This window comes from Suillus fuscotomentosus (genome assembly GCF_016647785.1).
Source record: "Suillus fuscotomentosus strain FC203 chromosome Unknown F5891scaffold_38, whole genome shotgun sequence".
NCBI lineage: Eukaryota > Fungi > Basidiomycota > Agaricomycetes > Boletales > Suillaceae > Suillus > Suillus fuscotomentosus.
In genome coordinates, this window is record NW_024539550.1 from 108458 (window position 1) to 134092 (window position 25635).

The 25635-nt window shown below is 49.2% G+C and overlaps 10 protein-coding genes across 10 annotated transcripts; 4 read left to right on the forward strand and 6 right to left on the reverse strand.

Annotated features, from left to right (window-relative positions):
* Positions 1-8: 8 nt before the first annotated feature.
* On the forward strand, positions 9-1052 carry F5891DRAFT_1190631 (uncharacterized protein; the record flags this gene model as incomplete). The annotated part of the gene is made up of 6 exons (XM_041367339.1): positions 9-23; positions 152-230; positions 294-364; positions 525-785; positions 836-853; positions 906-1052. 6 exons carry the CDS (start codon positions 9-11, stop codon positions 1050-1052), a joined length of 591 nt encoding a protein of 196 aa, XP_041224134.1.
* F5891DRAFT_1111639 (AICARFT IMPCHase bienzyme) lies at positions 1045-3380 on the reverse strand. The gene is made up of 8 exons (XM_041363727.1): positions 3309-3380; positions 3132-3258; positions 3003-3079; positions 2471-2947; positions 2184-2417; positions 1955-2130; positions 1774-1902; positions 1045-1725 (listed from the first exon to the last, which is right to left on the reverse strand). The coding sequence occupies exons 1-8, from the start codon at positions 3322-3324 to the stop codon at positions 1174-1176; spliced, it is 1788 nt and encodes a 595-aa protein (XP_041224135.1). The 5' UTR covers positions 3325-3380; the 3' UTR covers positions 1045-1173.
* Positions 3381-7442: 4062 nt separating this feature from the next.
* On the reverse strand, positions 7443-8273 carry F5891DRAFT_955252 (Spt20 family-domain-containing protein; the record flags this gene model as incomplete). Its single annotated transcript, XM_041375310.1, has 4 exons — positions 7443-7703; positions 7755-7948; positions 7998-8082; positions 8130-8273. 4 exons carry the CDS (start codon positions 8271-8273, stop codon positions 7443-7445), a joined length of 684 nt encoding a protein of 227 aa, XP_041224136.1.
* Positions 8274-8430: 157 nt separating this feature from the next.
* On the forward strand, positions 8431-10260 carry F5891DRAFT_1129395 (uncharacterized protein; the record flags this gene model as incomplete). Its single annotated transcript, XM_041364391.1, has 9 exons — positions 8431-8451; positions 8500-8688; positions 8734-8844; positions 8894-9226; positions 9279-9427; positions 9481-9634; positions 9686-9880; positions 9936-10003; positions 10152-10260. 9 exons carry the CDS (start codon positions 8431-8433, stop codon positions 10258-10260), a joined length of 1329 nt encoding a protein of 442 aa, XP_041224137.1.
* Positions 10261-13912: 3652 nt separating this feature from the next.
* F5891DRAFT_451559 (uncharacterized protein) lies at positions 13913-15576 on the reverse strand. Its single transcript, XM_041371880.1, has 4 exons — positions 14721-15576; positions 14456-14671; positions 14312-14393; positions 13913-14259 (listed from the first exon to the last, which is right to left on the reverse strand). The coding sequence occupies exons 1-4, from the start codon at positions 15285-15287 to the stop codon at positions 13997-13999; spliced, it is 1128 nt and encodes a 375-aa protein (XP_041224138.1). The 5' UTR covers positions 15288-15576; the 3' UTR covers positions 13913-13996.
* A 479-nt stretch (positions 15577-16055) lies between these two features.
* F5891DRAFT_1042519 (uncharacterized protein) lies at positions 16056-18153 on the reverse strand. Its single transcript, XM_041362109.1, has 2 exons — positions 17085-18153; positions 16056-17022 (listed from the first exon to the last, which is right to left on the reverse strand). Exons 1-2 carry the CDS (start codon positions 17920-17922, stop codon positions 16232-16234), a joined length of 1629 nt encoding a protein of 542 aa, XP_041224139.1. The 5' UTR covers positions 17923-18153; the 3' UTR covers positions 16056-16231.
* A 263-nt stretch (positions 18154-18416) lies between these two features.
* F5891DRAFT_1042520 (P-loop containing nucleoside triphosphate hydrolase protein) lies at positions 18417-21112 on the reverse strand. The gene is made up of 4 exons (XM_041362110.1): positions 20841-21112; positions 20687-20780; positions 20109-20631; positions 18417-20059 (listed from the first exon to the last, which is right to left on the reverse strand). Exons 1-4 carry the CDS (start codon positions 20887-20889, stop codon positions 18728-18730), a joined length of 1998 nt encoding a protein of 665 aa, XP_041224140.1. The 5' UTR covers positions 20890-21112; the 3' UTR covers positions 18417-18727.
* F5891DRAFT_451632 (uncharacterized protein) lies at positions 21067-22042 on the forward strand. The gene is made up of 3 exons (XM_041371882.1): positions 21067-21488; positions 21538-21858; positions 21909-22042. The coding sequence occupies exons 1-3, from the start codon at positions 21129-21131 to the stop codon at positions 22002-22004; spliced, it is 777 nt and encodes a 258-aa protein (XP_041224141.1). The 5' UTR covers positions 21067-21128; the 3' UTR covers positions 22005-22042.
* Positions 21977-24463, reverse strand: F5891DRAFT_451594 (uncharacterized protein). The gene is made up of 4 exons (XM_041371881.1): positions 24010-24463; positions 23851-23952; positions 22977-23800; positions 21977-22919 (listed from the first exon to the last, which is right to left on the reverse strand). Exons 1-4 carry the CDS (start codon positions 24305-24307, stop codon positions 22080-22082), a joined length of 2064 nt encoding a protein of 687 aa, XP_041224142.1. The 5' UTR covers positions 24308-24463; the 3' UTR covers positions 21977-22079.
* Positions 24464-24555: 92 nt separating this feature from the next.
* Positions 24556-25563, forward strand: F5891DRAFT_981724 (KptA family-domain-containing protein; the record flags this gene model as incomplete). Its single annotated transcript, XM_041377146.1, has 5 exons — positions 24556-24747; positions 24800-24958; positions 25007-25097; positions 25146-25223; positions 25274-25563. 5 exons carry the CDS (start codon positions 24556-24558, stop codon positions 25561-25563), a joined length of 810 nt encoding a protein of 269 aa, XP_041224143.1.
* Positions 25564-25635: the final 72 nt, after the last annotated feature.

Sequence of the window (25635 nt, forward strand, 5' to 3'; positions counted from 1 at the left end):
TTTCTGCAATGACTGTATCCAAGGTGCGTTGTATATCATCCTCTACATTAACTTTGAGCACTGACATTGAACAGGCGTACATCATGATGAGCATTTAGGTATGTACTTTTCCAACTTGCCACGTCGCATTGTTCACCAGTGGCTTCGTTAGGAACACATTGCTGGTGTCACTTGCTACGTGACTATCGATTATGCCAAGGACAAAGTCATCCTCCTACCGGATGCCTTCGGTATGTCTATCAATGCTCAGGTACCCCCATCCTGGTGACATGCTACCCCACATTTACTAAAAGGGGTAAAAACCCCACAACAGCTCCTCGCTGATGACTTGTCAGAAACGGCTTCAAGGTTTGCACAAACCATAGTACGTATAAGTTCAGGATACGATATTGATGTTACAATACAGGTTGTCGCGATCGACTATTTTGGTATTCCTGATAGGCCCTTCAAGTTGTAGGTCAGTTTATTCTTGGCTGATGCCTCCATCAACAAGTCCCGAGCTCTGACCCATGTCCACTTCCTAGGATAAATCATTGGACTTCTGGGGATGGCTCGCCGCTACCGCCAAGGTCACCCGCCCGTCACTCGACAAGGTCATCGTTGCCCTCAAAGGAAGGTGTTACCAAGTTTGGGGCCACGGGTCATCGTTTTCTACGCAGTCATTGTTTCCTCTTGACCTGATGTGCACTGCAGGTCGTCACACTCTTAACCTCGCATTCAACAACATTACCCAATGTGCCGTCGTCTCCCACCTCTCGCTTTTGAATCTCCCCGACGACCTCGAGGTAACTCACATCATCCTCGTAGCACTGTCCTGCTGAACTCGTTCTTGTAGACATACTTTTCTAAATCAGTAGCGCCTCTCCTGATCAACTCATGCGAGCATGATAGGTTATTTTGTGCAGAAGCTCAAACAAAGGCCGATGCGATTTTTGGCGATGGAAAGTTTGCTCCGGGATACAGGCGCGAGTACTTTCCTAGATGCACACATGGGTCTATTATTCGAGCAATCCACTGGTCAAGGCTGGGAAGGAAGGATCGCCCCTGGCTAGTGCAGAGTCCTTTATGGAGCTGCGTGTTCGTGGTGTTGCAGGAGGTACAATTCAATCTCAGATACAATGATAATATAGGATATTTTACTGCTGTTACATTTTTCTACGGAAGCCCTGATTCTTAGTGGTGGAAAAGCCTGAGAGAGGTGTGCGCGAATACCATCTCATGCTCATCCGCGGCCTTGATACACTCTTCGTCCATCACACTTCCGCTAGGCGCAGCGAGGTACCTTACTCCACTCTTCCTAGCCCGGTGCACGTTATCCGCAAATGGGAAAAACGCGTCACTCGAACATGCAACCTCATCTAACTTCCCAGCCCACTCCTTCTTCTCCGACTCGCTGAGCGGCGCGGGCACCTCCTCGAATTGCCCCTCCCACTGGGCACGCTCACCGCCCTCGAGTACCTCCCCGCTCACAAAGAGGTCGATCGCGTTCGCTTTCTCAGCGCGCTTGACGCCTTTTTTGAATGGGAGTGCGAGGACGCGCGGGTGATGTCGTAACCACCAGTTGTCCGCTTTGGATCCTGCGAGCCGTGTGCAGTGGATGCGCGACTGCTGTCCGGCGCCCAAGCCGATGATAGCGCCGTTTTTGGCGTACGAGACACTGTTAGACTGTGTGTACTTGACCGCGAGGGTCGCGACGATGAGGTCCGTCAGTGCTTGCGTTGGGACCTATGGAACAGTTACGATTTGTGTGTTACAAAAAGAGTAAGGACATACGTCTTTGTTCTTGGTGACAAGGTTTTCGAATAGCCCGGCGTCAATTTTGACGTCGTTTCGGCGCTGCTGGAGGCTGACGCCATATACTTGGCGTGTCTCGATATCTGAGGGCTTGTATGACGGGTCCATCTTTTGGTAGCGTTAGCAAACGTAATCGAGCTGTGTAATCGAGCGAACGTACCTCTAAGACGCAATACTTTCCTGCCTTTTTCTTTTTGAGAACTTCCAGCGCCTCGGGGCTGTAGCCTGGTGCAATGATGCCGTCGGATACTTCCCTGGAGATGATACGCGCTGTGGCAAGGTCACATGGCGCAGAGAGTGCAATGAAGTCTCCGAACGATGACATGCGGTCGGCACCTAAAACAAGATCGTTGGTCACATACAGAGTTTGATTTCATCAAATAACACACCTCGAGCGCGAGCATATGCACATGCTAAAGGCGTCAGGGGCTCTTTGAGATCTTCGACGCCGTACACGTGCTTCTCGGTTTCATCAAGTTCCAAACCCACAGCTGCACCGGCAGGGGAGACGTGTTTGAAGGAAGCAGCAGCAGGGAGGTTCAAGGCCTCTTGAAGCTCCTTTACGAGCGCGTAAGAATTGAGGGCATCTAAAAGATTGATGTAACCTGGGGATCCGCTGAGGACTAGACCATCCAAAATCAACAAAACAGCCATCAGATAAAATCACAAATCTCACCTTTGAATGGCAATTCGCCCTCAGCCACGAAGGTCTGCGCTGGTTTTTGATGAGGGTTAGCACCGTATCTAAGCACCATGCGCTGGACTGGTCCGCTCTCGGGCGTCGATGCATACTGTTCGCGGAAATACCCGCTAATCGCGTCATCATACTTTGCAGTCATCTCAAACGCCTTCAGTGCAAGCCTGTTGCGGAGCACCTGTCCAACATCGCCCTGTCCCTGCTGGAACGCCTGCAAGAACGCGTGGTAGTCAGTAGGATCCGAGAGAACGGAGACACGCTCGTGGTTCTTGGCAGCTGCGCGAAGCAGGGTGACACCGCCGATGTCGATCTCTTCTATGGCATCTGCGAATGTGCAGCTTGGTTTAGAAATGGTGGATGCGAAAGGGTAGAGGTTGCAGACAACGATGGAGATGGGGGAGATATTTTGTGCCTTGAGGTCTTGCTCATCAGCAGGGATAGAGCGCGCGAGGATACCTTTTGGTGCGTCAGTCAAACGTTGCGCACTTGATATACAAGGTAAATATCGTACCACCGTGGATGGCAGGATGAAGCGTCTTCACCCTACCTCCGAGCATCTCAGGCGCCTTGGTGATGTCAGCAACATCCCTAGAACGCCGGAGATCAATGAAGATAAGTGAAGAAAGCAAGCGGCACTCACTCGATGGGTATTCCAGCCTCCCTGATCTTCTTCGCGGTCCCTCCAGAACCGAGCAGACGGACTCCAGCACTGCGAAGTCCCTGTGCAAGATCAAGGAGATCAGTCTTGTCGTAGACTGACAACAGAGCTTTTGTGGGCTGTTAGATGATATCTAGTTGGATGTAAGTTTTATCATACCGATAGGTTGGGTCATTGCGATGGATGGTGGTATATAAACTGGAGACTAACTTTGTCCAACATCGATCAGAAAATATCGATCTCGTCTTATTTTATCTACGAAGGTTACCATAGTGGGTGGGCAAAAATGATACTTGAATTTCACGTATTAGGAAGGTGTGCCGCGATGCCGAGTGTCATTTTGAAATTCGATAAGGGTCTGCCCCCAATAAACCTCAAATTTGTAAGGGTACCCTGTAATCATACCGTGTGTAGGACGTTATTTTATTTGACATTATTTGGAAAACATGCTGTTGGGAGATTGGCGCATTTAATTGTACAACTTGAACTGTGGATGTGCCTTCAAGTGGATGTATATTATCTACAATTAATGCCAGAGGTGTGGAATATTCTGTTGAAGTGCTGACGTCACGCGTTGGAATCCTACCCAAACCAGTCGCGTCACGTGTGCAGCCAAGCGTACTTGGATAGTTACCAGTATGAATCGATAGCTGGCATCTTCAAAGCGACCAGCTGGCATTCATCGATGCATCGTCGTCAGTCTAACTAATGTTTCTTTATGTGGCGCTGAAAGTGCTCTTCGTGCGAGCGTCCCACGTTTACTCACCGCCGCGATGACAAAGCGCGTTCAATCACTGCCACTGGTCACATCCCAATGTTGAATGGACTGGGCGTGGAATCCTTGGTGCTATTCGAATCAGTTAAACATTCTGTCGCTGGTGGTCCAAGGTCTTTTTTAGACACTCTCACTCGTGACTCGACAATCAACACCTTAGGTTCTTTTGCATAGACAGGTTCACCGTGACACCACCTCTCTCCTCAAGACAAGTGGAGAGGGAAAAATTGTTAACATCCTATCTGGAACCACCGTGCAGATGTTGAAGTCGACTATGAAACCGTCGCTTGAGACGCGCATGCCTGGATGTGCTTCGATTACTCTCTGGCCATCCGGTGTGGCGCACGGATAACATCGAGCTCCTTCTCCAGATTACTGTCTCTCGGATGCAAGTTACGTGGTCACCTGATGGCCAACAACTTGTCTCTGTCTCATTAGACAATAAAACACTCAAAACTTAAAACTCGTTGTATGGAGACCAGCCTGTTGAACTTTGCACCGGTCACACTCGTTCAATCGACACACCATATCCTCTGATAGGTACTTCATCATCACCTCGAACGACAGGGTCGTGCAGCTGTGGTCTTGGTCCACAAAGAGACAGGCACTCGAATATATTATAGGTGTCGAATCTGTTGCAATTTCTCGCAATACTGTCAGTAGAGATGACCGATGAAAGGTTTGGCTCCAGTCTATCACAGTTATACTTGAGCAAGGCAAGGAAGAAAGGATAGTAGCGGAGGGTGAAAAGAGCACAGCGAAGTCGCTGATAGACTCAACGACAATACTACTAACTTATTCTCTAGGAAAACACTTGTTGACCCTACATTGGAGATGATGTACTGAACAGTTCTTCAGCTGGGACTTCGACTCTCTATGGCGAATTGCCAACGTTCCTTCGCACATATCGGGTGACCGAAGCCGTCGTATTTTACCAATATATGATGAGCGTGATCGACGAACCTGCAGTTTGGTTCGAATGGTTCACTAGTGAGTACTTTGAAGTTTTCAGATGAACTTGAACAAAGACTTACTCTTTGGGGTCTTTTACTCCTCAAGAAGAAAAACTGCACTGCGCACTCAAAGGGCTAGGAGACTAGTTGCGAGAAATTTTAAGTTGAAATTTATTCAGCAGGATCAGGCTGAACTTTTCGTGCGAGTTCCTCTGTGTGTCGCAGTAAGGGAGATTTGGAATGAAACCTTCATGCTGAAGCTCTTCACAACGCGGAAAAGGTGCTGATGATGTCCATCATTTGTAAACATGCTGATACTATCGATGCTCAGGACATCGTACCCAACCCTTCGTCATATCTTGTATACGAAGTGAAGCATGCAGCGCCTCACTTCGACGCTATGATGATGCACCCGACTCGCACAAGCCCAAAACTACTCATGCGCAAACGCGAATATGGTCAACCTCAACCCTCGCGGGTGAAACTTCAAATCAACCGGCTCATCTTCTCTATAAGATCCACGAAGCACTGTTGTGTTTGATGGAGACTCAGACTTCGACCTGGCAGTTGTCATCCGCGCTCTGTTGCCTACTTCAAATAGACTAACAGTACTAGTGCTGGCGCAGCTCTGGAAACAACGTTGATCACTCGCCATGGACAGCGTTTTGGCGCACTTTTGTTAGCGTAGCATGGTGGGGAGTGCACACAAGTCGTGGATGTGGCTAGATCTATCCATGACATGATGGATGTCAGGACACTGGAAATGTTGAATTTCACGCGGTTTCATTCATGATTTTGACAGGAAAAATCCCCCCAATATCTTCCGTATGACATGTTGTCCACAATTGCATGCACGGCATTGTAATTGAATTCGAAATCCAGATGATCATTGATCAGAATAAAAATGTATCATAGATGTTATCTTACTCGCGAATAAGCCTACTGTAGTCCGCCTTCCATACATACAAGCAATCCACACAACACCGCAGTAGTACACTGTTAGAAACACAAATAACAATACAAGTATCATACTACCGTCCTGCTCCCTGTGTAGGCTTTGCCATTTGCATTTGCATCTGCATCTGCTGCTGCATCCCTGCTGCTGCTTGCCCATTCACCTGGGCCTGATTTGGCATTCCCCGTCCAACACCCCATGGAGGATAGTTCGGCTGCAATCGTCCTCCAGGCATGGGATAGCTCATATATGGATACATCTGGTACATCATTGGGTGCTGCTGCTGTTGGTCCTGCCCAGGCGGTCTGTACGGCATTGTTGCAAAGTTATACTGCTGTGGCATGCCCGGGTGCTGTGCAGCTTGTGCAGGTTGGGGTGGGAGCGGATTAGAATTGGGCATGGGCGAGCCTCTGGCCTGATTTTGGAGCATGGGTGAACCTCTGGCTTGGTTCTGGAGCATCGGGCTGTTTCGAACCGCAGGATGTCCCGGCAAAGGGCTTCGTGATTGTGAATTCTGCGGTGTCATACGTCCGGCTTGCACGTGAGCTTGTGGCTGGTTTTGAGCCTGTACCTGTGCCTGCACCTGTACCTGGTGGGCCTGATGAGGTTGTGCGTGGTGAACTTGAACTTGAGCCTGGGCATGGGGGTGAGCTTGGGCCTGAGCATGAGCTTGGGCTTGAGCATGAGCTTGGGCCTGAGCATGAGCTTGAGCCTGCGCCTGCGCCTGAGCTTGGGCCTGCGCCTGAGCCTGCTGAGCCAATCGGGCTTGTTGGTGCAGTTGCATCTGTTGCATCTGTTGAAGCTGATACATCTGCCCTTGAGCGTGACCTTGAGCTTGAGGATGCTGCTGCATCACATGTTGCCCAGCAGTCAGCTGAGTTGCACCAACCTGTTGCCCGGCTTGTGCAGGGGAAGGCGTCGACTGAGATGGATAAGCCACCTGGGGCGTAGCAGCTTTGGGTTGGGAACCTTGCGGTGAAGCAATTGCGAAGAATTGAGGGGCGGGCTGAGGGCGGTGTGTTGTTGGGGGGAGTTGTGAGCCAGCTGCGAGAGGTGAGGAGTGCGGCGCTTGCGATGGTGAAGGGCGTGGTGATTGTGTGAACCGTTGTGCAGGTGACTGTACAGATGGGAGCGGCGAAGGCGCGCTTACACGGGGTGATGGAGAGGTAGCGTGCCGCGGTTGTGATTGAAGCTGGTTTACCGTGGGGTGTGGGGCAGGAGTAGCGGAAGAGCGTGACACCTCGGGGGTGATTTGAAAAGCCTGCGTCGCATCGGCTTTCTTCTTTGTTGGCTTGGGTTTCTGGTCAGCAACTGGCTGGGGAGCTGGTGTTGGCGCCGGTGCGGGCACAGCTAAGACGGGAGTAGGTTGTAATTGAGCGGGTTGGGGTTGCGGCGTAGGCACAGGAACTGGTATTTGGCCTTGTGTTTGATTTTGGCTCTGTGCTTGATTTTGGCCCTGGGCATTTACTTGAGGTTGAGGTTGAGTCTGAGTTTGTGCTTGAGCCTGAGCGGCAGCTTGTGCCAATTGGGCCTTGAGATAAGGCTGTGTTTCCAATCCAACCGCCATGCGAACTTCCTTGACGCGACGGATTGCATCCAATATCCGATAACTAAGTGAAGGTGAGTAAGAAGAAGATACTTTGGAACAGTACGAAATACCTTGGGGCGTGAGAACGATTTTGTCTCTGGTTCATGAACTGCATGATCTTGGCCCGACGAGTCTTGTCGGACTCATCTTCCTCGGGCGTAATAGTAGCTGCTTTGCGTTTCAAGGAAATGGGTATACTTGGCGTAGAAACTCTGAGGGTATGATTCGCGATACGGGTTAAGTGTGGGTCTGGGTCAAGACATAGGGGAGGTGCTGTTTGTAGCTACAACGACGAGGATGAGATATGGCAGAGAATGTCACGAATATAACATACTAGTATCTGTGCTTCAAGTTCAAGTACTTCCGTGTCTGTGAACTTATTGCCTGAACGTTGATTCATGAGACATAGATTCGCCCAGAGAGTCTCATCATTCGGGTGCAGAGCAACACGGCTCCGTTCAGGTTTCTCGAGAGGCGGGTCCTTCGCTTTCTTTGGGCGGTAGTCTAGTAGCTCTACAAGCATGCAGCCTAACAAAATCATGAATTAAGGACCTTGTACGGATGACCGGCTACTCACCATCATAGAATGGCACGCGTGCAGAGTCGAAAAGTTCAAGGTAGTCAACCGGTATACGGTGCGCTCTAACGTCATCAAGTATTGACTATTGATGGTTAGCACAATTTCTGCATCTTAAATTCAGTAACGCACTGCGATAGGATTATTATACAGGAATTTGGATCCGTTGTTGAGTGTCCAGTGGTCGGGATAGAGATGGACTGAGAAAGATGGTGCAGCGTCTTCATGCAAGTCTAGTAATTGTTCCGCCGAGCGCGTAATGTTGTAACAAGACATTGCAGACTACTCACGCGCTCGCTAATGGCTTCAATGGCACCGTCTCTGATGACAGGTCCAACCTAAGTAGTCCAAACTTCTGTTCAAGGACATTTACGTAATCGTCCACAATCCATTAAGCACTCGTGGGAATCATAGTAATAATGGATGTTGTACAATGGAGGCACAACTCAAGGAGGTTCGTGTCTTCATGGACAACTAAATCAAAGTGTTGACTTACTTGCAGCTCATCCCATTTTTGAGGGATAAGAATCCACAAGTCCGACAAATAGCCTTGTCAAATCTGCTCGGGCAAACACCGGAAGGATCTCCGCATAGAAACATTTTTTACCATGGCCTCGGGGGAACAGGCTTACAGAAACCGAAGGAAACGGATATCATCCGTGATCTTAAGCTTTTATGTCGGGATCAACTCGTATGTATACCCATTTCAGTTGTGATCAAGCGATGATAGTCACAGGCGGTCGCGCACGATGCTTTCCGTGCATTGGTCAATCTCTCCGATTCACCATTGCTAGTACCATTTTTATCGGAACCAGCCTTTCTCACTTTCTTGGTATCATATATCTTGGTTTGTACTCTACGTCATGTTTGTTTCGCAATGTCTTACCGCTTCGTAGAACGCAGATTCCATACTTGCGGATCTGGCATCCATGCTGCTTTCCAATCTAACTGCCTCATCTTCACCATGCGCAGCTCTTTTAGCCTTAAATGTACCCATATTAAAAACACCATCTTCATCGAGTTCTTTTTTCCCAACTCTGGCCCGTTCTGGAACCTGTTTTGCGCCAGTGCCTTATCCACCAGGAGAACCACAGGATATCCTCGCCTTACCGCTCCTTATTGATGCATTCGTAGAAGGTGCATTGATGGATCCTTCCGGAGATAGAGCTTCCAGAAAACGGAAGGGAGAGCTGCACTTCCTTGCCAGTGTCTTTGCCAATATCAGCACAGTCAGTTTCTCTAGAATCAATTATATCTTGACACTAAAGCCATAATGACTAGTCTCCGGCTGGTCGCACGTTTTTCATCACTTCACGACCAACAGATCCTTTGAACCCCAATAGTACTAATGAGTATCCTCTCGCTAAAATAGTCGCTTTCACTGAACATCAAGACACAATACGACGTGGTGGTGTGGCCTCGACATTGAAGTAGGACATTTTCCCTGCTTTGACATTGAGCGTATCTAATGCCTCGATCACAGGAACTGTGTTTTTTCTTCACAAGTTCACCGAGCAATATTATCTCCTGACACTAAAACTGTTGTCGTTCCTCCGTCGACATTGTCTGCCCCGGGTATCGATGCACTGCCCTACATTTTGCTACCGCTAGCCGGCCCAGAGGAACTTGATCTAGAAGTACGATCGCAGTGGTAGACAGCCCAAACCTGCTGATGTCGTGCCTTCCAGGACCAAGAAAAATTGCCATCTGCACTTCAGTTCCTTCCATCCACGAAGAAGCGAGATCCAGATCCTGTCTTGCGCTTGACGCATGTTGAAACACTACTGCTTCTATGCACCACACGATGGGGCCGAGACTACCTCAGGGATCATGGAGTGTATGAGATTGTCAGAGGGGCACACATGGAAGAGACCGTCGACAAGGTCTGTTTCTGCTTACACTTAGCCCTTTGATCAAAGTTTCTCACAGACTATTCAGGTATCTGAGCACATTGAGCGCCTCGTCCAGCTTTTGAAAGGCGACGAAAGCGTAGAAACGGTCGATGGGTGCGATGTGGTACGTGTTGGAGGACCAAGATGATGATGACGACGACGACGAAGATAACAGAATCGAAGAAGTATAAGTAGTCGTGAAAAAAAATTCTGATTGGGTTTTTGTGACAATTAGATATTAAGTGCACGAGCTTTTTTTTAGGCAGGACTGCTCTTTTCTGTCATGCCAGAAGTACTCACTGGACGTTGTCTTACTGGGTGCTACGGCTCGGCGACAAGAGTCCGCTGCAATCGGCGATGACTGCCGATGAGGCGAATTTCACATTCGTGCATAGTTCGGATCCAGTCATGGTACGTCTCTTGCCAACGGAGCCTGGAATTCGGCGGCAGCCGCTGGCTCCTTAGCGCATAACCAACAAAACCCTTTATCCAGCCATACCAACTTCTAGGTCCTTTTATTTTCGATGCGTTCTTTGTGATGCATGCAAAGAGTTGAGTAGGCGTGTGCTTCTTACTAGGGGTGAGTGAAGCAAATGATGCACAAGAAGAACGTTGGGCACGGTCTGTGATTGGTTGTCAACAGTGAGTGCTAATTTAAATTTGTAATATGTGATATACACATCCGTCACGCATAGTTCCGAACGCTGGTCTGGGATACCGCCTTCCGCAAGCCGATTGAACGTTAAGGCCCAGGGTTTGACACGCCTTTGTTTTGAACCCCAGCATGCATCCTTGTTAACACCATGCTTCGACTAGACTAATTAGTCTATAACAGTTAGCAAAATACAAAGGACATCTCGCAATTATGCAAGGTCCTTGTACCTTGAATGAATCCACGACAAAGAATGCGGTATGCGAAACATGTATTTTTCTGAACTTATCCTTCAGCCAACCCAATTGTATCAGCTGGGAGACAAGCACGTCAATATCGTACGTATGGTGCCAGACCCTCACTCACACAAGGGTCACGGCCCTAGTTGTGTAATTAACACGGCTTCTCTGCCGGTAAGTTTTACATATTCATATTCATTTACTCAAACATTCTTTATCCTTTTCTTAATGAAAGTGGCAGTGGATAAGTACGTAAATGATATTCAATTTGCGGCTGCTCAGGTTTATTTACCAACAATACTTAATTTAAATCATTGCGAGCCGTACTTCTCGTACTCACACGCGATTGCTTTGTTTCAGATTTCCTTTTTCCTCGCACAGGATTCAGCATCTAGAGAACGCCCAACTGTAATTCGCATTGCCTCCTCGGCAATCACCTGGTGGTATCTCGATACCCGGCTTAATTCGTGCATGTGAGTTGTGATCTCACATCGCCTTGACCTTATAGCGTTAATCGATCTTTTTTGCCTCAGAGTGGAATCCTTTGAGACCGTAGACCCTATTTGGACACATTCTCGTCATGAGTTTTCGATTGTATACAGGTCGATGACCGCTCATTCTCGTCGATCTCATCGATGCTGTCGGGGAATTTTCTCATCGTCTTCACTGGGTAACGGTCCCCGTCGACCAGATCCGGAGGAGGTTTGAAATCGGGAGCTACATACTAATAACTCCACGAGGCGGTGCCATATCGTGCGGGGGGTATCGGGACCTGGGGCTGCTCACGTATAGGACCCCAAAAGTTGAAAAGATAAACTTATTAATGGATGGGCTCTTTTCTACTCCCTCCTCTGTTGACACTGGTACTGTGTCTGAAAGGTATTGCTCCCTGAGACAGTGCAAGTATTTGAAGAGTTTGAATCGAGGGAAATCGTGGGCTATCCTCGACTGGATCAGAAGGCTGGCACTCGTACAATACTTCATCAATGTTCTCTAATTATTCGCCGAACAGATTATGCCACCGGACTCGGCCGAATGTATGCACTGCGTTCCCCGCAAACCGGTATGGAGCATGCTCTTTGATCAGGTTTCGCATGCTGTTACTAAATTCTCAGTCGCATTATTCCAGCCTGTCGTTAATCCCTTTCACCACTGTCCTCCTTCTGGATGCTGGCTTGCGGTTACCCGCATGTGGGGTCTGAGGGACGCCAAGATGCATCCGAGAAAAGGGTGATGATCATAATGGCTATCACTCACGAATTTGGCGTAGCCCTTATGCTGAACTCCAATGGAAGCATCCTTGGACAACCCGACTGATCCGTCGAGTCCTCAGGGGACTCGACAAACTCCGCGATGCCCCGCTCAACGGTGCGTCCTCTGGGACATCTGAACTTGTCCCTCGATATGATGCCTGTTATCGCGGCATCATCATCCAACATGCTACGTGTACCTCTCGAGTGAAACAGACTCACGGGGCATAGCTGCGCCGTCTAATACTGCGGATCCGACACCCTGGCCAGTCCAATGGACAGTACCACCGCATTACGAGAATAATGAAACACCGAGGAGTAGCCCGTTGATGGCAGTCACTGACTGTCACCGTGCACGCATCGCTGTCAGTAGCTGTTTAATGCTCGAAACCATCCTCAGGTCGCATGCATTAACGATCACTGTTCTGATTATGATATTCACTGGTTGCTGATATTTTCCGTTGCAGCCCCCCTGTGCATTTATCATATTCATGTTATTAAATTTTCCAGCACAACCTTCTGCGCCCAGGCGGCAGCGAATATATCACGCTCGAGGATTAACGCGTGGACAGCAATCATAGCGAAGGTATGTCACGACGGCGAATAGTGGAGCGAATAATCCTCACTGACATGAGAGAAAACAGCCCGCGTATCTAAAAAAACTTTTGGTGCAACCCTGCATGATCATTATACGTCCAGCAAGCAAGCAGTGTTATCGCCCGCGAAGGTCGTCATCATATTAAGGACTTCCAGGCCAACGAGGTAATTTTGACCCAGCGCGTCAGTTTAGTGATGTCATGTGAGTATCGGCTGTACCATACTATGGCCACGTTTTCTTCATTTATGCACGAGGCACCCATGATAAGTAAGTACAGAATATTAATTCTTCTGTTCCCCACTAAGCACCACTGACGGCATGTTGCCACCAGTTCGTGCACCCCACATTGACCGATTTCGTAGTCCGCTCGGCATTTGGAGGGCACAAAATACAACCTGTGCATAAAGCTCCAGAGCCGCTGGATGCTGGGAGCGTTACAGAAACTCTTATCACGGCCTGACAACTCTCTCATTGACTGCTTGTCAGATGGCATTCATTCGAGTTCATGGGGCATCAAGATTTGTGCCAGACAAAGTGTGATGCACGTGATGTACGAGCTAGTAGTAGTAGGCAAAAGTACTTGTTAGAAACAAACAGCATTAATCTGTTGTCCTGACGGACCATATGATGACAAAATAAAATATGGGAATGTATGAGAAAATGGTGTTTTTTTTCCTTTCTTTTTTTGTGCATGAAAGTAGGTTGATCAAGCAAGCTATCTGAATGTCTTACTACGTGTGATGACTCTGATGAGCCAACAAAGGGTCGCGGCCTTGATCGATGGTCATCGGTCGGTCAATTGATTCCTTACAGTGCTGGAAGTCTGCCACAAAAACTTTGTCATATCGTCTCTACTATCTGGGAGGCAGTAGGAGGTGCCAATAGGTGCCAGTGAAGCGCTACTGGTGATGTATTTCCGGTATGTGATCACCGCTGGAATTCCAATGAGAGTCCAGCTAATAAAATATCTAAGATGCACAACTCGCAGTCAAGTGAAGCAGCGGAGCCTTCTAAAATTCATTTGTCTGTTGAAAGAGGCACCGATAGGTGCACAAAACGTGGACCAAAAACTGTGATGTCGAACGACAGATTCTTACTTCCTTCGCTTCGACCGATTAACCTAACTAAACGCCGTGATGCGAATTACTAAGAGGTACGCTGAGAAATGAGATTGACGAATCTGTAACCTTATCACCATAAAAGACACTGCAAAGTGGAGCCAATACCAACCCTGACGCGTACTGAGGAGCCCCTCGAACCCGGAAAAAACTATTGTAATGTCATTGAAAGGTCCAGCCGTTGATAAAAATAGTAAGGAAGACGGGTGAGAAGCAGGCTGGACAGATTAGAGCATCACGGGCCCCAACTTCACACTCTCCGTATATGATCACCTAGGTCGCGGTCTTGTGACCCATAAGAATCGTCGTCATCACTTCCACCACTGGACGCAATAACAGAGTCCTCCATGGTGTTGTGAGATCCTGGATCTTTGCTATTGCCCCCGCGGGACCGTTCCCCTCGTGCCCGTTTTTTCAGCTGAAATAAAACATGATAACAAGAATCAGAGGGTTTATGCTGACGTACAAGTTTAGCATACACGAGGCCACATGCGTTGCACAAGGTTCGAGGGCCTAAACCAATATAAGCTCGAAGCATGTGGCTTACAAATGAAACCGCGCTAACCTAGGGGGCCACGCCTCCACTCAGGGGTCGAGGTTGCGTTGCAACCAAGGCAAGTTTGTCCTTCCTGAGCATGTTCCTCGGCCTTCTGAGTACAGAAAAGGAAGCATCAACATTTTAGTATATTCCCCATGGCAGACGATTCACCTGCCGCTTTATAGCCGGAGTTTCCTTGTCGCTACCGCCAGTAGATGGCCTCGTGTCAGGGTTTGACTGCGCAACTGCTGATTGTAACATTTGTCTTCCGTAGTTCGCGGACTGGATCATACGTTCCATGGTTTCAGGCGGTGGGAGCCGCGCAGGAACTCCCGCGGACGCCAGGGATTTGGTACCCTCGAGTATCATACCGTAGGACTCTACCATCTGCTAACAAGTCAGATATTGACCGCAGAGGAATGACTGTAGGACGTACCTTCCCAAAATCCAAACTAGGATTGATAATTGGACTTGGAGCCAGGACTGGTGACTCCTTGTCCCGCCTCTTGCTCTTTTGAATAGGCGATGCATGAGCCGACCCAGGGGCAGGGGGATAGCGTTCCTCTGGGCGGCGATTCTCAACAAGTGGTGGATTGGATGGACCAGCGGCATACGATCGTGCCTCTGCATGGGTGGTCTGAGAGACTGGCTCCGGGCGGGCTGCATTTGGGGTATACGTCACATCTGCCGTGATGGATGTAGGTTGAAAGGTCCCAAATTGAGGGGACCAGGTTTCAGGCTGCCATTGAGGCTGCGACTGAGGAAGAGAGTATGATGGAGCAGGCGCATAGGGCGCTTGTTGTGTATATGAAGACGATGCCGCAAAAGTTGTTTGGTGGTGTTGCGAATGAAACTGAGTGATGGGAGAACGTATCGGCCGGGGAGGAGCCTGAGGAGGTGGTGCCGACACGTAAGCTTGTGTAGGATATGTTTGATACTCATAAGAGGTTGTCGATCCTCCTTGAGGATTAGAATAAATATATCGTTGATGATCTGCGGACATTCCAAGAGTTGTTGGAAGGGAGGAGGAATCGCCGATGTTTTTAAAGCTGGGCACTTGCAGAAGAGAACGTGAAAGAGGTAATTCTTCGACGCTGTTGCGATTAAAGTGCGTAGCGCGTGTTAGGAGCCTCGAGGCTATATCCCCGAAATGAAAGATAGATCGTCAGAAGTCAATCAATGACAAGTTGGATGAATGCAGTGGGGTGAGCGAAATCGCGGTGCCGCGCCAAATAAACAAGAAGGAGCGACAGCAAGATGTCATTTAGGACACAGAGTCGGACAATGATCATCGCGTGAAGCGACACATGGCTGTCCGCATTCGTTGCTCAATCACGGACAGGTCGAAAATGGCCTCACAAGTTTTGATCAGAAACCCACGTTTCGCCTGAAGTTTGTGGACAAAGCTTGTTCGTCAAGATGTGATGGATCTAGTTTACGTGAACAAACGTGATGATCAATCTCGCGAAAAAGTGCCGCGGTAACCTGTGTTAACACTGAGTAGTACTCACCGGTGAGCGGTGACCTTCAAGGCCAGCAAACTGAGTCCCAGAACGAGTGCGATATAAGAAGATAGCAAATGCTAAGCAGACAGTGGAAGTAGGAGAAAAAGTTGCATTTGAAACATACTCTCAGCTTCATGCTTTAAACGGTGACGCTTACACCGATCGGCGAGACTTCCATCAGGACGCCTCACTGCACGCGGCTGCCCCGTGGAAGCCGTCTTGTCACCGGCCTGCCAAATCACAGTCATGGTTCTCCCTATAGGTAATCCATTGAAATTGCCTCATATTTGCCAACGCGACTACCAATAAATTCCAAATGTCCGTCCATTAGATAAAGATGCGGCTTGTGATAACATGTCAGTAAGTAATGCGATGCCTTCCATGACTAGCGATGGCGTATGCAAAATGAGACGGAAAGAGCGGAAGTGGATCAGTAAATACGCTATCCAGTTTGTATGAAATCCTGCCCTCTAGACCTGCCAATATCCGGGCCTTCTTTCCAATTAGACTCCTTCACGATGACGGGGGATTGCGCAGGAGATGGCTCATAATCGTTGTCGTAATCGTCTTCTTCATCAGATGATGCTAAATTTGCAGGTGTCTTGGAGGCGTTCAGTCCGCCTGCAGCACGCTCCTGCGCACGTCTTCTTCTACGAAGGATCTGTTTTCGGTTCTTCACCGCTTGACGGTGCTCTAACCCCTCTCCATAGAAAAGGGAATATTCGCAACGTGGGCAGATCCATTCATCTGCAGGATTGACTATTTGCGCAGTGGGAGTAACCGTGTTTGCCTTCTTGCGTCTGCGAGGCGGTATTTGTGCCGAGAGGAAGCGAAGTGGAAGTGGCCCAAGCATGTTCTGGGCATTGACATTCGCCTGAACCATATTAGCCTGCCCAGATGAAGGAAGCCTGGAAGGAACGTAATTTTTGCGGTGATGCGGATTTGATGCAATAGCAAGTGCATTTCGCTTTTTCTTTTTGCTTCCCTTGCCTTTTCCCCCTGGCATTTCCAGAAACTCCGCTGACTGATCCCCACTTTCAGCTGTGCCTTTAGGTGCCCGCTGCTGCGTTTTCTCTCCCCGCTTTGACTTAGCTCCTTTGCTTGCCGTAAGTGCTGCTTGTTTAGCATCAGTAGCTGCTTTGGTAACTTTAGCCGCTTGACGTGCGAGTTCATTTTCGAACCGATTTCTAAGTGCGAGCACCTCCTGTTTTGTCGCAACGAGGCGATCAGATGCTGAAATTAAACCAGTTCTGATCAGGTTCTGACATCACTTTGATAACTGGACTGCGACTCACTTGCACTGGAAAACGTGAACGCGAATTGAGCGCTTGGAAATGAAGGCTTCTTCTGAGGGGGCAATGAGGCTGTACTTGCATGAGCTTTTGCCGCGCGAGCAAGACGCGGACCAAGTCGACGCGAGAGCCGTACTTTGGGCGGATTAGAACCAGATCTGATCATCGAACCCGCAAAGGGCAAGTGTGTCGATAATGCTTGATCAAGGGCAAGTGTATCGCCAAGGGAAAGGGCTCCCAGGACGGCTGCAAGCTGGCGCTTTCGATGCTTGAGTAGCTCCTTGTGCTGGAGACCTGCCAGCGTTGATGGGGTGATCTTACCCTTCCTGTGGGTGGGGGTCACCGATGGTGGCAGGGCAGAAAGGTCAAGGCCGTTGTTAGCCCGACCATTCAATAGAGCCAAGTTGTCCAAAATCTCATCCTCTGCACCCAACTGTGGCTCTGCCTCCCGCCCTTGCGCCGCGCCTGACATGTTAGCTGGCACCTTCCTCTTCTTCGTATTCCCAGGCTGCTGCAGATGATCTGTATAGTCACCCTCACTCTGGTCCTCCTCCGACCTTCCCATTTTCCCGAGTTGATACGCCGCGCTCAGATCAAGGGTGTCTCCATTACGGATACCACCGAACACAGAGGCGTAGTAAGACTGCAGAGAAAAGGAGTCAGCATGAGCAAGGAGTTTTTCTGCGAGAGATTCTGTGTCGAGAATGTCGGCCATGGGATGGGTGACGTCTGCTGCTGGAATGGGCGCGTCTGAGGTACGTCTACGTTTGGGTAACGGTTTAAGCCTCCTCAACGGCTGAAATTCCGGCTCATCGGATGCGGGAGACGATCCTCGATACATTTTGTGGCAGAATTTCAATGAAAAAAGATAATTGGAAGAAGCTGGAAAACTGTAGCGTCTAAAGCAAAAAGAGCGAAGGAGGGAACGTCTCAAATACGTACGGCTTCCGGCGCTGGCCCTTGTGATGACGTGGAGACCAACTGCTACAGGTCGGTGTCCACGACAGCCGATCCATTTTCGCACCCTCCGGAGTCTCACCAGAGCTTGAGAGTAAAACAGCCTGCAATGGGAAGGCATCTAGGAATTGATAAAATAAGACAGGAAAGACTACGGTACAGGATATGCGATGCTCTAACAGTAAAAATTGTCTCGTGAGGATATCAAATAATGTCCGACCGCGCGTCGCAATGCCAATAAATGAGTGGATATCGCGAAACGACGACTGACAAATGATGTATGCTGCTCATGTCTACGGCCCGCCGTTTAACGTCTATCTATAATGCGGAGAGGGGGGTGGCGCTTTGGGGGAAAGAATTAGGAGTAGACATACCGCACCGAGACAATAGAAACACAGACGACGAATGTAAGATAGGCCGTATAGTCTTCATGATGAGCAGGAGCAACGAGACAAACCAGGTTGAAAGAGCAGCGCAAGGAGTCCGTGCGTGAGAGAGGAAAAGAGAGCGAAACACACAGCGAGATGGATGTTTGAGTGCATAGGGCAAGGAGTTTGTTGTTACCAGGGACATTTTCATGAGTGTGAAATCGAGGCGAATCGAGGAAATCCGATGGAAGTTGCAGGCCGAGAAGAACTTGATACACTTGAGTGGAAGGCGAGTGGATTCTGGGCGTGGCGACAGTATATTTACCACCAGCCGGATCCACCACCGCTTGCTCCATTACTATTATAACCTCCGCCGGAACCATAACCTCCACCGCCGCCATATGAAGGGGCATTGCCGTAGCTCATGTTACCACGTCCGAAGCTTCCACCATAGTTGCCGGCACCGCCATAGCCAGACTGTCTGTAATCGCGGTTGCCACCACGACCACGAGTTCCAGCACTGCCACCTCCACCTCCACTTCCACTTCCACCTCCACCTCGGCCACGACCGCCACGGAAACTTGATCCAAAGGTCGTCTCATGTACGACACTCTCCAACCACGAAGGAATCTCCTGATTAGCCTCACGGAGAAGTTCGAGAAGATCGCGGACAATGTTTTTGTTTCCGCGATTGAAGAATGCAGTGGAGACACCGGTGTTTCCGGCACGACCAGTACGACCAATGCGGTGGACGTAGTCATCAATGTCCGAAGGTAGGTCGTAGTTGATCACATGGGTGACGTTAGGAATATCAAGACCACGGGCTGCGACAGCAGTAGCTACTAAAATTGGAGTACGTCCGGTGCGGAAGGTCTGCAAAGCCATCTCACGCTCACGCTGGGAGCGATCACCATGAATAGACGTGGCAGGGAGGCGATTTGACATGAGGAAATCAGACAACATGTCGGCCATGCGCTTGGTCTCCACGAAGACGAGGGTCAACCCGCCAGGAGGATCAGACGCGAGGAGATCAAGCAAAACGGAACGCTTGTCATTGTCCTCCACGTACTCGATCTTTTGGGTGATGTTCTCAGAGGTTGAACCGACACGGCCGACAGAAAGGAATATGTAGTCCTTCAGGAAGTCTCGTGCGAGCATTTGGATATCACGTGGGAATGTGGCACTAAACATAAGTGTCTGGCGATCTTCTACGCCAGGCATGTCCTCGCCTTGGACGATCCTACGAATCTGAGGCTCGAAACCCATATCAAGCATGCGATCAGCCTCATCAAGGACAAGGTAGCGAATGTTTGCTAAACTGATCCGACCACGCTCAATGAGGTCGACAAGCCGTCCAGGAGTAGCACTAAGAAGATCACAGCCACGCTCGATCAGACGCAGCTGCTGATTAATGTCGGCACCACCATACACCACTGCCGGGCGAACCCATGAGCGGTATGCAAATTTGCGTGCTTCTTCGTGAATTTGACTGACAAGCTCGCGGGTGGGAGCAAGAATAAGGGCAGTAGGGTAGGCTTTACGTGAGCGTGAGTACCCCATTGATGGGGTCTCAGGTGGTGGGGCACGAGGTCCAGAAGCGAAAGAGGCGGAAAAAATAGGAAATAGGAAGCCTCCTGTCTTGCCTGAACCAGTCTAGAGTGCGACGTCAGCGGCTACAAATTACCCAAAGAAAAATACACACCTGAGCACAGGCCATTAAATCTCTGTTACCAGCGACAATAGGGATGGAGTACTTTTGAACGGGAGTCGGAGTGGTGTAACGAGCGAATGCGATGTTCTCCAAGAGAACAGGGTCTAGTGGGGGGTTCGTGAAAGCTGTAACGGGGTCTGGGACTCCAGCGCCTGTAGCCTCGACAGGAATGTCATCATACTTCTCGAAATTGATGCCGGTGTGTTGCTTGGATGGATCAGTCGGATCTCCGAAAAGCTCCTTCTCCATGCGAGGATTGCGAGGGCCCACGACATGAACACCATTGCGCCAGGCACCGAATCCGGCAGAATCACGCTGTTGGCTATCTCCACGGGGTTCTCTGGCAGTCCATCCGTTGCTAGTTGGGCGACCTGCCCAATCACTTGCACTGCTACCTCCACGGGTAGGACTGCTGAATGCAAGAGCGACATCTTTGCTACCTTTGTCGGGAGGACCACCTCGGAGGGGTTCAAATGCACGGCGAGGAGAAGCTTGGGGCTCGTTCCAGCCGGTCCTGGGTACGAGCGCTTGATTGACACAGGATGCGAAATCGAAAGAAAATTACGTACCCGTTTGGCTGTTGCGGGGGTGGTGTAGCGCGCTGCGCATTTCTCATGTGAGGTGGAACGTATGCAGATTTCGTTCCATTTATGCCGAGAGAAGCTGAATTAAAGATATTAGTTTGATGAGAAGGGGACAAAGATAATATGAGTGAGCGCATACCAAACTGAGTCTCTAGACTTTCGTTGCCGTTTACAATTCCATTGGTCATATTAAGTCGAAATGATGAACTTGACCGTTCTTTTTTCTGTCGTTGAATGTTCTACAGAAGGACCGATGTTGGTGGATGAAGAAAGAAAGCTGAGCAACCACAATTTTGATAAAAAATTCCGGAGCTCCCAGATGCTGACTAATAGAACACCATGAATGGTTAATTATTCTCATGCACTGCTACTCACCAAGTCAACGTAGCTCTATAGATCGTTACTTCCGCCGAGCACACAACTTAAAATGTCTCAACAAGTTCAACAACCTTCAGCAGGTCAACACTCGCATGCTCACCCACACCCACACCCTCCGCAACCTGCTCAGCAGGTTATGCCTGCTCCACAACCGGACCCAAACATGCAGGCTCGCATCGATGCCGATTTTAAGCCTGTAGACTTAGCAGTAGGAGGTCCGAGTACTGCATTCGCTTTCTGCAACACGCACAAGCTAGAAAAGTGCAAGCAGTGTAACGTAGACTTTACTGCTCTCAATCGCGTTTCGAAGATTCTTGTTACGAACCCTACCTTGCGCTGTCCACCTCCTCCAACCGTTGTGCAGCAAAAACTCTCGCAGGCAGTGGCAAATATGAAGGATGAGGGCAATGTATGTCTTCCGAGTTTATTTGTCTATATTCGGTTGACTGTTTGCACAGAACCTATACAAACTCAAGAAGACTAGAGAAGCGCTCTCAAAGTACAATATGGCAGCGAGCATAGCCGTGCAGAGACCAGCTTGGGAAAGTGCCGCAATACTACGAGAAGAGCTCTCGACTGTAGTATCCAACCGCTCAGCGGCTCTTCTTGACCTTGGTGACTATCTCGGCGCACTTGTTGACGCCGAGACCGTCATTTCCGTCCGGAGACAATGGCCGAAAGGTCATTTTAGAAAAGCAAAAGCACTCGTCGCGCTGGGCCGCATAGAAGAGGCTATAGATGCCATCTCTCTCGGCCTTCAGTTTGAGCCTAATAACACTGTAAGCCACTCCCATGCCCAGGTTGACCTGTGTCTCACATCTTGCTTCAGGAGCTCAGCGGATACATGCTTGAGTTAGACAAGCAATTGACATCGCGTAACCAGCAAAATACAGAAGAAAAGTCGGTGCTCGTCACTTCCTCGTAGTCTACATACAGACTGTATCCATATACCCGTGGATCATTATTACCCATACATGAAAGCTCGATGCATAAATTACAGTTAGGCCATATTCCTCCTTAGGATCTTATCTTTCAGTGGCTCTAGAAGTCGCTCAGTCTCTATACACTCCTCTGGGAGCCTGAACACCCGCAGAACGATGTCAGGCCTCATCATTAATTTCGCTTTGTTTACGCGGTTCTGCAGCTCGAGACGTTTCCTCTCCGCCTCCGTCATAGGTAGCGTAGTCTGACCCGTCGCCCGTCTGAAGTTGCGCAAAGACAAAGAGCTGGAACTCGACCCAGCCGAGCTTATGGAATCAACAGACATCCTTGGTTTGGTTTTGGAATCTGCATTTTCGGGATTATCAAATGAGGAAAATGATTGAGGGGGCAAGGTAAATTTGGAGGTGGGTCTCTTCTTCACGGACGGTCCCGGTTTTGCGATGTATGGCCCCGACTCTTTCAAAGTGTCCGTGTCAGACATCGAACGAAGGGGGTGTGGACGAGTAGCAAAGGTTTGTGCTGGCAAGCTCATGTTCTTGGCTGGCCCAGAAGCCTTCACGGACATGAAACTCGCCAAACTACCTGTAGCATCTGCAAGCCCTGTGTCATGTACATCTCGGATGTACACAGCCAGAATCTGCTGCGGACGCTCCATAGCAATAGATGCATACAGTTCCAGATCTTGCTCGCCTGAATCCCCAATCAGGATGAACTTCGAGTCAGGAAAACCATCAAGAACTTCAACCACGTTTGCACGCTTGCGGGTGGCAGGATCAGAAAGAAGGGCATTGAAGAAGGATCTACCATTATAAGATTTAAGGGCAATAGATCCCCGCGGGAGGTCGGATATCTGCAAAAATTCTTTGATGACTGGGAGCAGTTCAAATGGAGAATTAGACTGCGGGGATTATGAACATGAACATGAGTATACTATAAAATGTGGCATGGCACTCACGACGTAATGGAAGCAAACGCCTCGTTCCCACATTGACTGGTACCATGTCCCCATCTCTGGAATAGTCGTCTCCTCGAGGTCCTTGACAAAAACATTGCGGAAGACGGCACGAGCGCCGCTCGTGATATTTGAGAGCTTGACTGTATCGTCTATGTCTGTTATTACACGGATAGGTGAAGATGTGATTGGAACGACCACCGAAATGTTCCTTGGAACGTCTGTGTGGAACAGGTATGCGGGTGTGGGCGCGGGCTCGGGTAACAGCTTTGCAGAAATGAGCAGCTCATGTTTTATGTCCGATCTATCGGATAGTCTGTGCTGTGCTATAGGATGCCTGCATAATTCTTGCCAGGGAATCTTGAAGGGGTTTGCAAAGGCGCCGTCTGGTCCAGTGACTAGGTGTTCAGTGTAGAGCGGACCATCCTCGAGAGCGTCACGTTTCGAATCGATGTCGCCTGAGATAGTAGGTACAGCAAAAATGGATATTTGGATTGTGCGGGATGATAATACGGATGACCAAAATGGTCGCAGACGTGCCTCGAGGTTTGTGTGCTGTTTTTGCAGTGGAGCGCTCACAAACGACGCTGATGTTTCACAACTTGGACGTGGTGTCGATTGAGGGTCAGACTCGGACTCATAGGTTTCTTCGGTAAGTTGAGCCTTTTGTAAGTCCCTCATGTGTTCGAATTCTTTGTCTAGTTCCATCTCGAAGTCATCTGCTATGTCGCCTGGACGGGGAGGTAACCTGATGCCATCGATTTCTATCATAGATGATCCTTTGAGGGGCGACTGTTGACCCGGTAGTTTGGGTAGAGATGCATAACCTGATCATGACCTCAGTTTAACGATATAACATAATTTCGAATGAGCTTACCTCTAGCCAGTCTTAGAAACGCACGCTGAGAGCGGGTAAGACACTCTGGCGGCCTGCGTGTCGTCGCATAACCCGAGACATAAACAAGTAAGTCAAATGCATCTACAAAAAGTAAGCCTTTGAACCGAGTGAAGCATGCACAGCAAGAGAGTTGCTTACTTTCATCTTCATGTTCACTCGCAAGACACAAAGATGCCCAGCCAGGAAATAGAGTCACTTCGTCCGTGGTTATTACATCTGGTCCACCCCGTCTGATTTTCTGACCCGCCCACTGACTCCAACTCAGCGTCGTCGCCCGCCCATCAACATAACCACTCTCTTCTGGTCTGGGCGCTCGACGAGCAGATATAACTGTGCGAAGGTTCTGTTTGGAAATATAGGATTTTAGGCCGGCCAGATACGACGATGGGCGAGGGTTGCTTGCAGACATTGGTCTCTTCACGAAAGCCGTCTCCATGCGGTTACATCAAGTTGCTAAAACTGAAATCACCATTTCGTTGGCACGGGGTTTGAGTGCAGGCGCCTAACGTGTAGACCTTGGCGTGCAGGCACGCGCGGCGCGTGACTCAAGTCAGTGACTTCATTTGGGATTTATTTACCGGACTGGTATCTGCTTGAATGCGAACCGTCTTCTCTCTAAACAGACAACTTTTATTGGTTAATAATTTGGCGCAACGAACACAATCATACCACAGGATACGATATATGGATATCACACAAGAGCTGAAACAGGCGGACAAGAGTAGAAAGAAGGGTCCATCCCCAAAGCTTAGGGGACACCCTCGCGATGATCCACGGGTACGTGTATCCAAGAGCCTGAGCTGGCTACTACGACATGGGGCAAAAAATGCAGGATTAGACATGAGAGATGACGGGTATGCCAAAGTCTCGGATGTGGTGAGTTGTATGAATCTTGTTGACGTTTTGTACCATTGATCATTTCGGATAGCTCTCGAATCCTATGTTCAGAGACATCAACTTCTCTCAGCTGCAAGAGATCGTTGACAAAGACCAAAAGCAACGATTTCACCTTCTAGCAGAGCCTCGGTCATCTGACTCTCCGTCTGACATATGGTGGATTAGAGCAAATCAGGGGCATTCCTTGCAGGTGAATAACTTATAGTCAAACGAATGGTTGGTTTAAATACCATTGCAGACTGTCACGCTAGACATGCAGCCTATTACGTCTGCATTAGATGTGCCAATGGCTGTTCATGGCACGACACTTAGTGCCTGGGAGCTCATAGGTAAATTTACGTCTATGAGATGGTTTGTCCTTCTAACACATCTGTCAGCTACGCAAGGCCTATCCAAAATGAAGCGAAATCACATTCATCTTGCCCAAGGCATTCCGGGAGATAATGTCATGAGCGGTAGGTGACACCTCATCTGCTTGCGTTATCCGGTTCACGTTCTATAATAGGGATGCGCAACTCCTCGCAAATTTTGATTTTCGTTGATCTGCAGAAAGCCCTTGATGCGGGTGTTCTGTTCTACTTGTCCGCCAATGGCGTCGTCCTGACAGAGGGAAACGAAGGGTTCCTGTCACCAACGTATTTCCAGCGGGTGGAGTTTGCCAAGGGGCGCTTGCCGGTACCAGGATGGGAAGGTGCAGGACCAGTTGTACCGCGGGCACCACTAACTCAGTCCTCACTACCCGTCCAAGATCTCCAAGTTACACAGTCAGATCCAAGTACAAGCGAATCTATATAGTCTACTTTCAAAGCGCTGGCACGCTTTGCTCTAATATTTTTCGATACCAATGGCATTATATTTCATTCTCGC

What these genes read in the sequence shown, in the direction of transcription:
- F5891DRAFT_1111639 (XM_041363727.1), bottom strand. An exon ending in GGGCGAATTGCCATTCAAAG is followed by an intron (nt 2,418 to 2,470) that starts GTGAGATTTGTG and finishes TGGATGGTCTAG; the next exon opens with TCCTCAGCGGATCCCCAGGT. An exon ending in TTGTCACCAAGAACAAAGAC is followed by an intron (nt 1,726 to 1,773) that starts GTATGTCCTTAC and finishes ACTGTTCCATAG; the next exon opens with GTCCCAACGCAAGCACTGAC.
- F5891DRAFT_451559 (XM_041371880.1), bottom strand. Translation starts at nt 15,287, where the DNA reads ATGTCCGCAGATCATCAACGATATATTTATTCTAATCCTCAAGGAGGA. An exon ending in CTAGTTTGGATTTTGGGAAG is followed by an intron (nt 14,672 to 14,720) that starts GTACGTCCTACA and finishes ACTTGTTAGCAG; the next exon opens with ATGGTAGAGTCCTACGGTAT. An exon ending in GTGGAGGCGTGGCCCCCTAG is followed by an intron (nt 14,260 to 14,311) that starts GTTAGCGCGGTT and finishes ATATTGGTTTAG; the next exon opens with GCCCTCGAACCTTGTGCAAC.
- F5891DRAFT_1042519 (XM_041362109.1), bottom strand. Translation starts at nt 17,922, where the DNA reads ATGTATCGAGGATCGTCTCCCGCATCCGATGAGCCGGAATTTCAGCCG. An exon ending in GTTCACGTTTTCCAGTGCAA is followed by an intron (nt 17,023 to 17,084) that starts GTGAGTCGCAGT and finishes GTTTAATTTCAG; the next exon opens with CATCTGATCGCCTCGTTGCG.
- F5891DRAFT_1042520 (XM_041362110.1), bottom strand. Translation starts at nt 20,889, where the DNA reads ATGACCAATGGAATTGTAAACGGCAACGAAAGTCTAGAGACTCAGTTT. An exon ending in AAGTCTAGAGACTCAGTTTG is followed by an intron (nt 20,781 to 20,840) that starts GTATGCGCTCAC and finishes TCTTTAATTCAG; the next exon opens with CTTCTCTCGGCATAAATGGA. An exon ending in ATTTAATGGCCTGTGCTCAG is followed by an intron (nt 20,060 to 20,108) that starts GTGTGTATTTTT and finishes GTCGCACTCTAG; the next exon opens with ACTGGTTCAGGCAAGACAGG.
- F5891DRAFT_451632 (XM_041371882.1), top strand. Translation starts at nt 21,129, where the DNA reads ATGTCTCAACAAGTTCAACAACCTTCAGCAGGTCAACACTCGCATGCT. An exon ending in ATATGAAGGATGAGGGCAAT is followed by an intron (nt 21,489 to 21,537) that starts GTATGTCTTCCG and finishes CTGTTTGCACAG; the next exon opens with AACCTATACAAACTCAAGAA. An exon ending in AGTTTGAGCCTAATAACACT is followed by an intron (nt 21,859 to 21,908) that starts GTAAGCCACTCC and finishes ATCTTGCTTCAG; the next exon opens with GAGCTCAGCGGATACATGCT.
- F5891DRAFT_451594 (XM_041371881.1), bottom strand. Translation starts at nt 24,307, where the DNA reads ATGGAGACGGCTTTCGTGAAGAGACCAATGTCTGCAAGCAACCCTCGC. An exon ending in GAGTGAACATGAAGATGAAA is followed by an intron (nt 23,953 to 24,009) that starts GTAAGCAACTCT and finishes TACTTTTTGTAG; the next exon opens with ATGCATTTGACTTACTTGTT. An exon ending in GTTTCTAAGACTGGCTAGAG is followed by an intron (nt 23,801 to 23,850) that starts GTAAGCTCATTC and finishes GGTCATGATCAG; the next exon opens with GTTATGCATCTCTACCCAAA.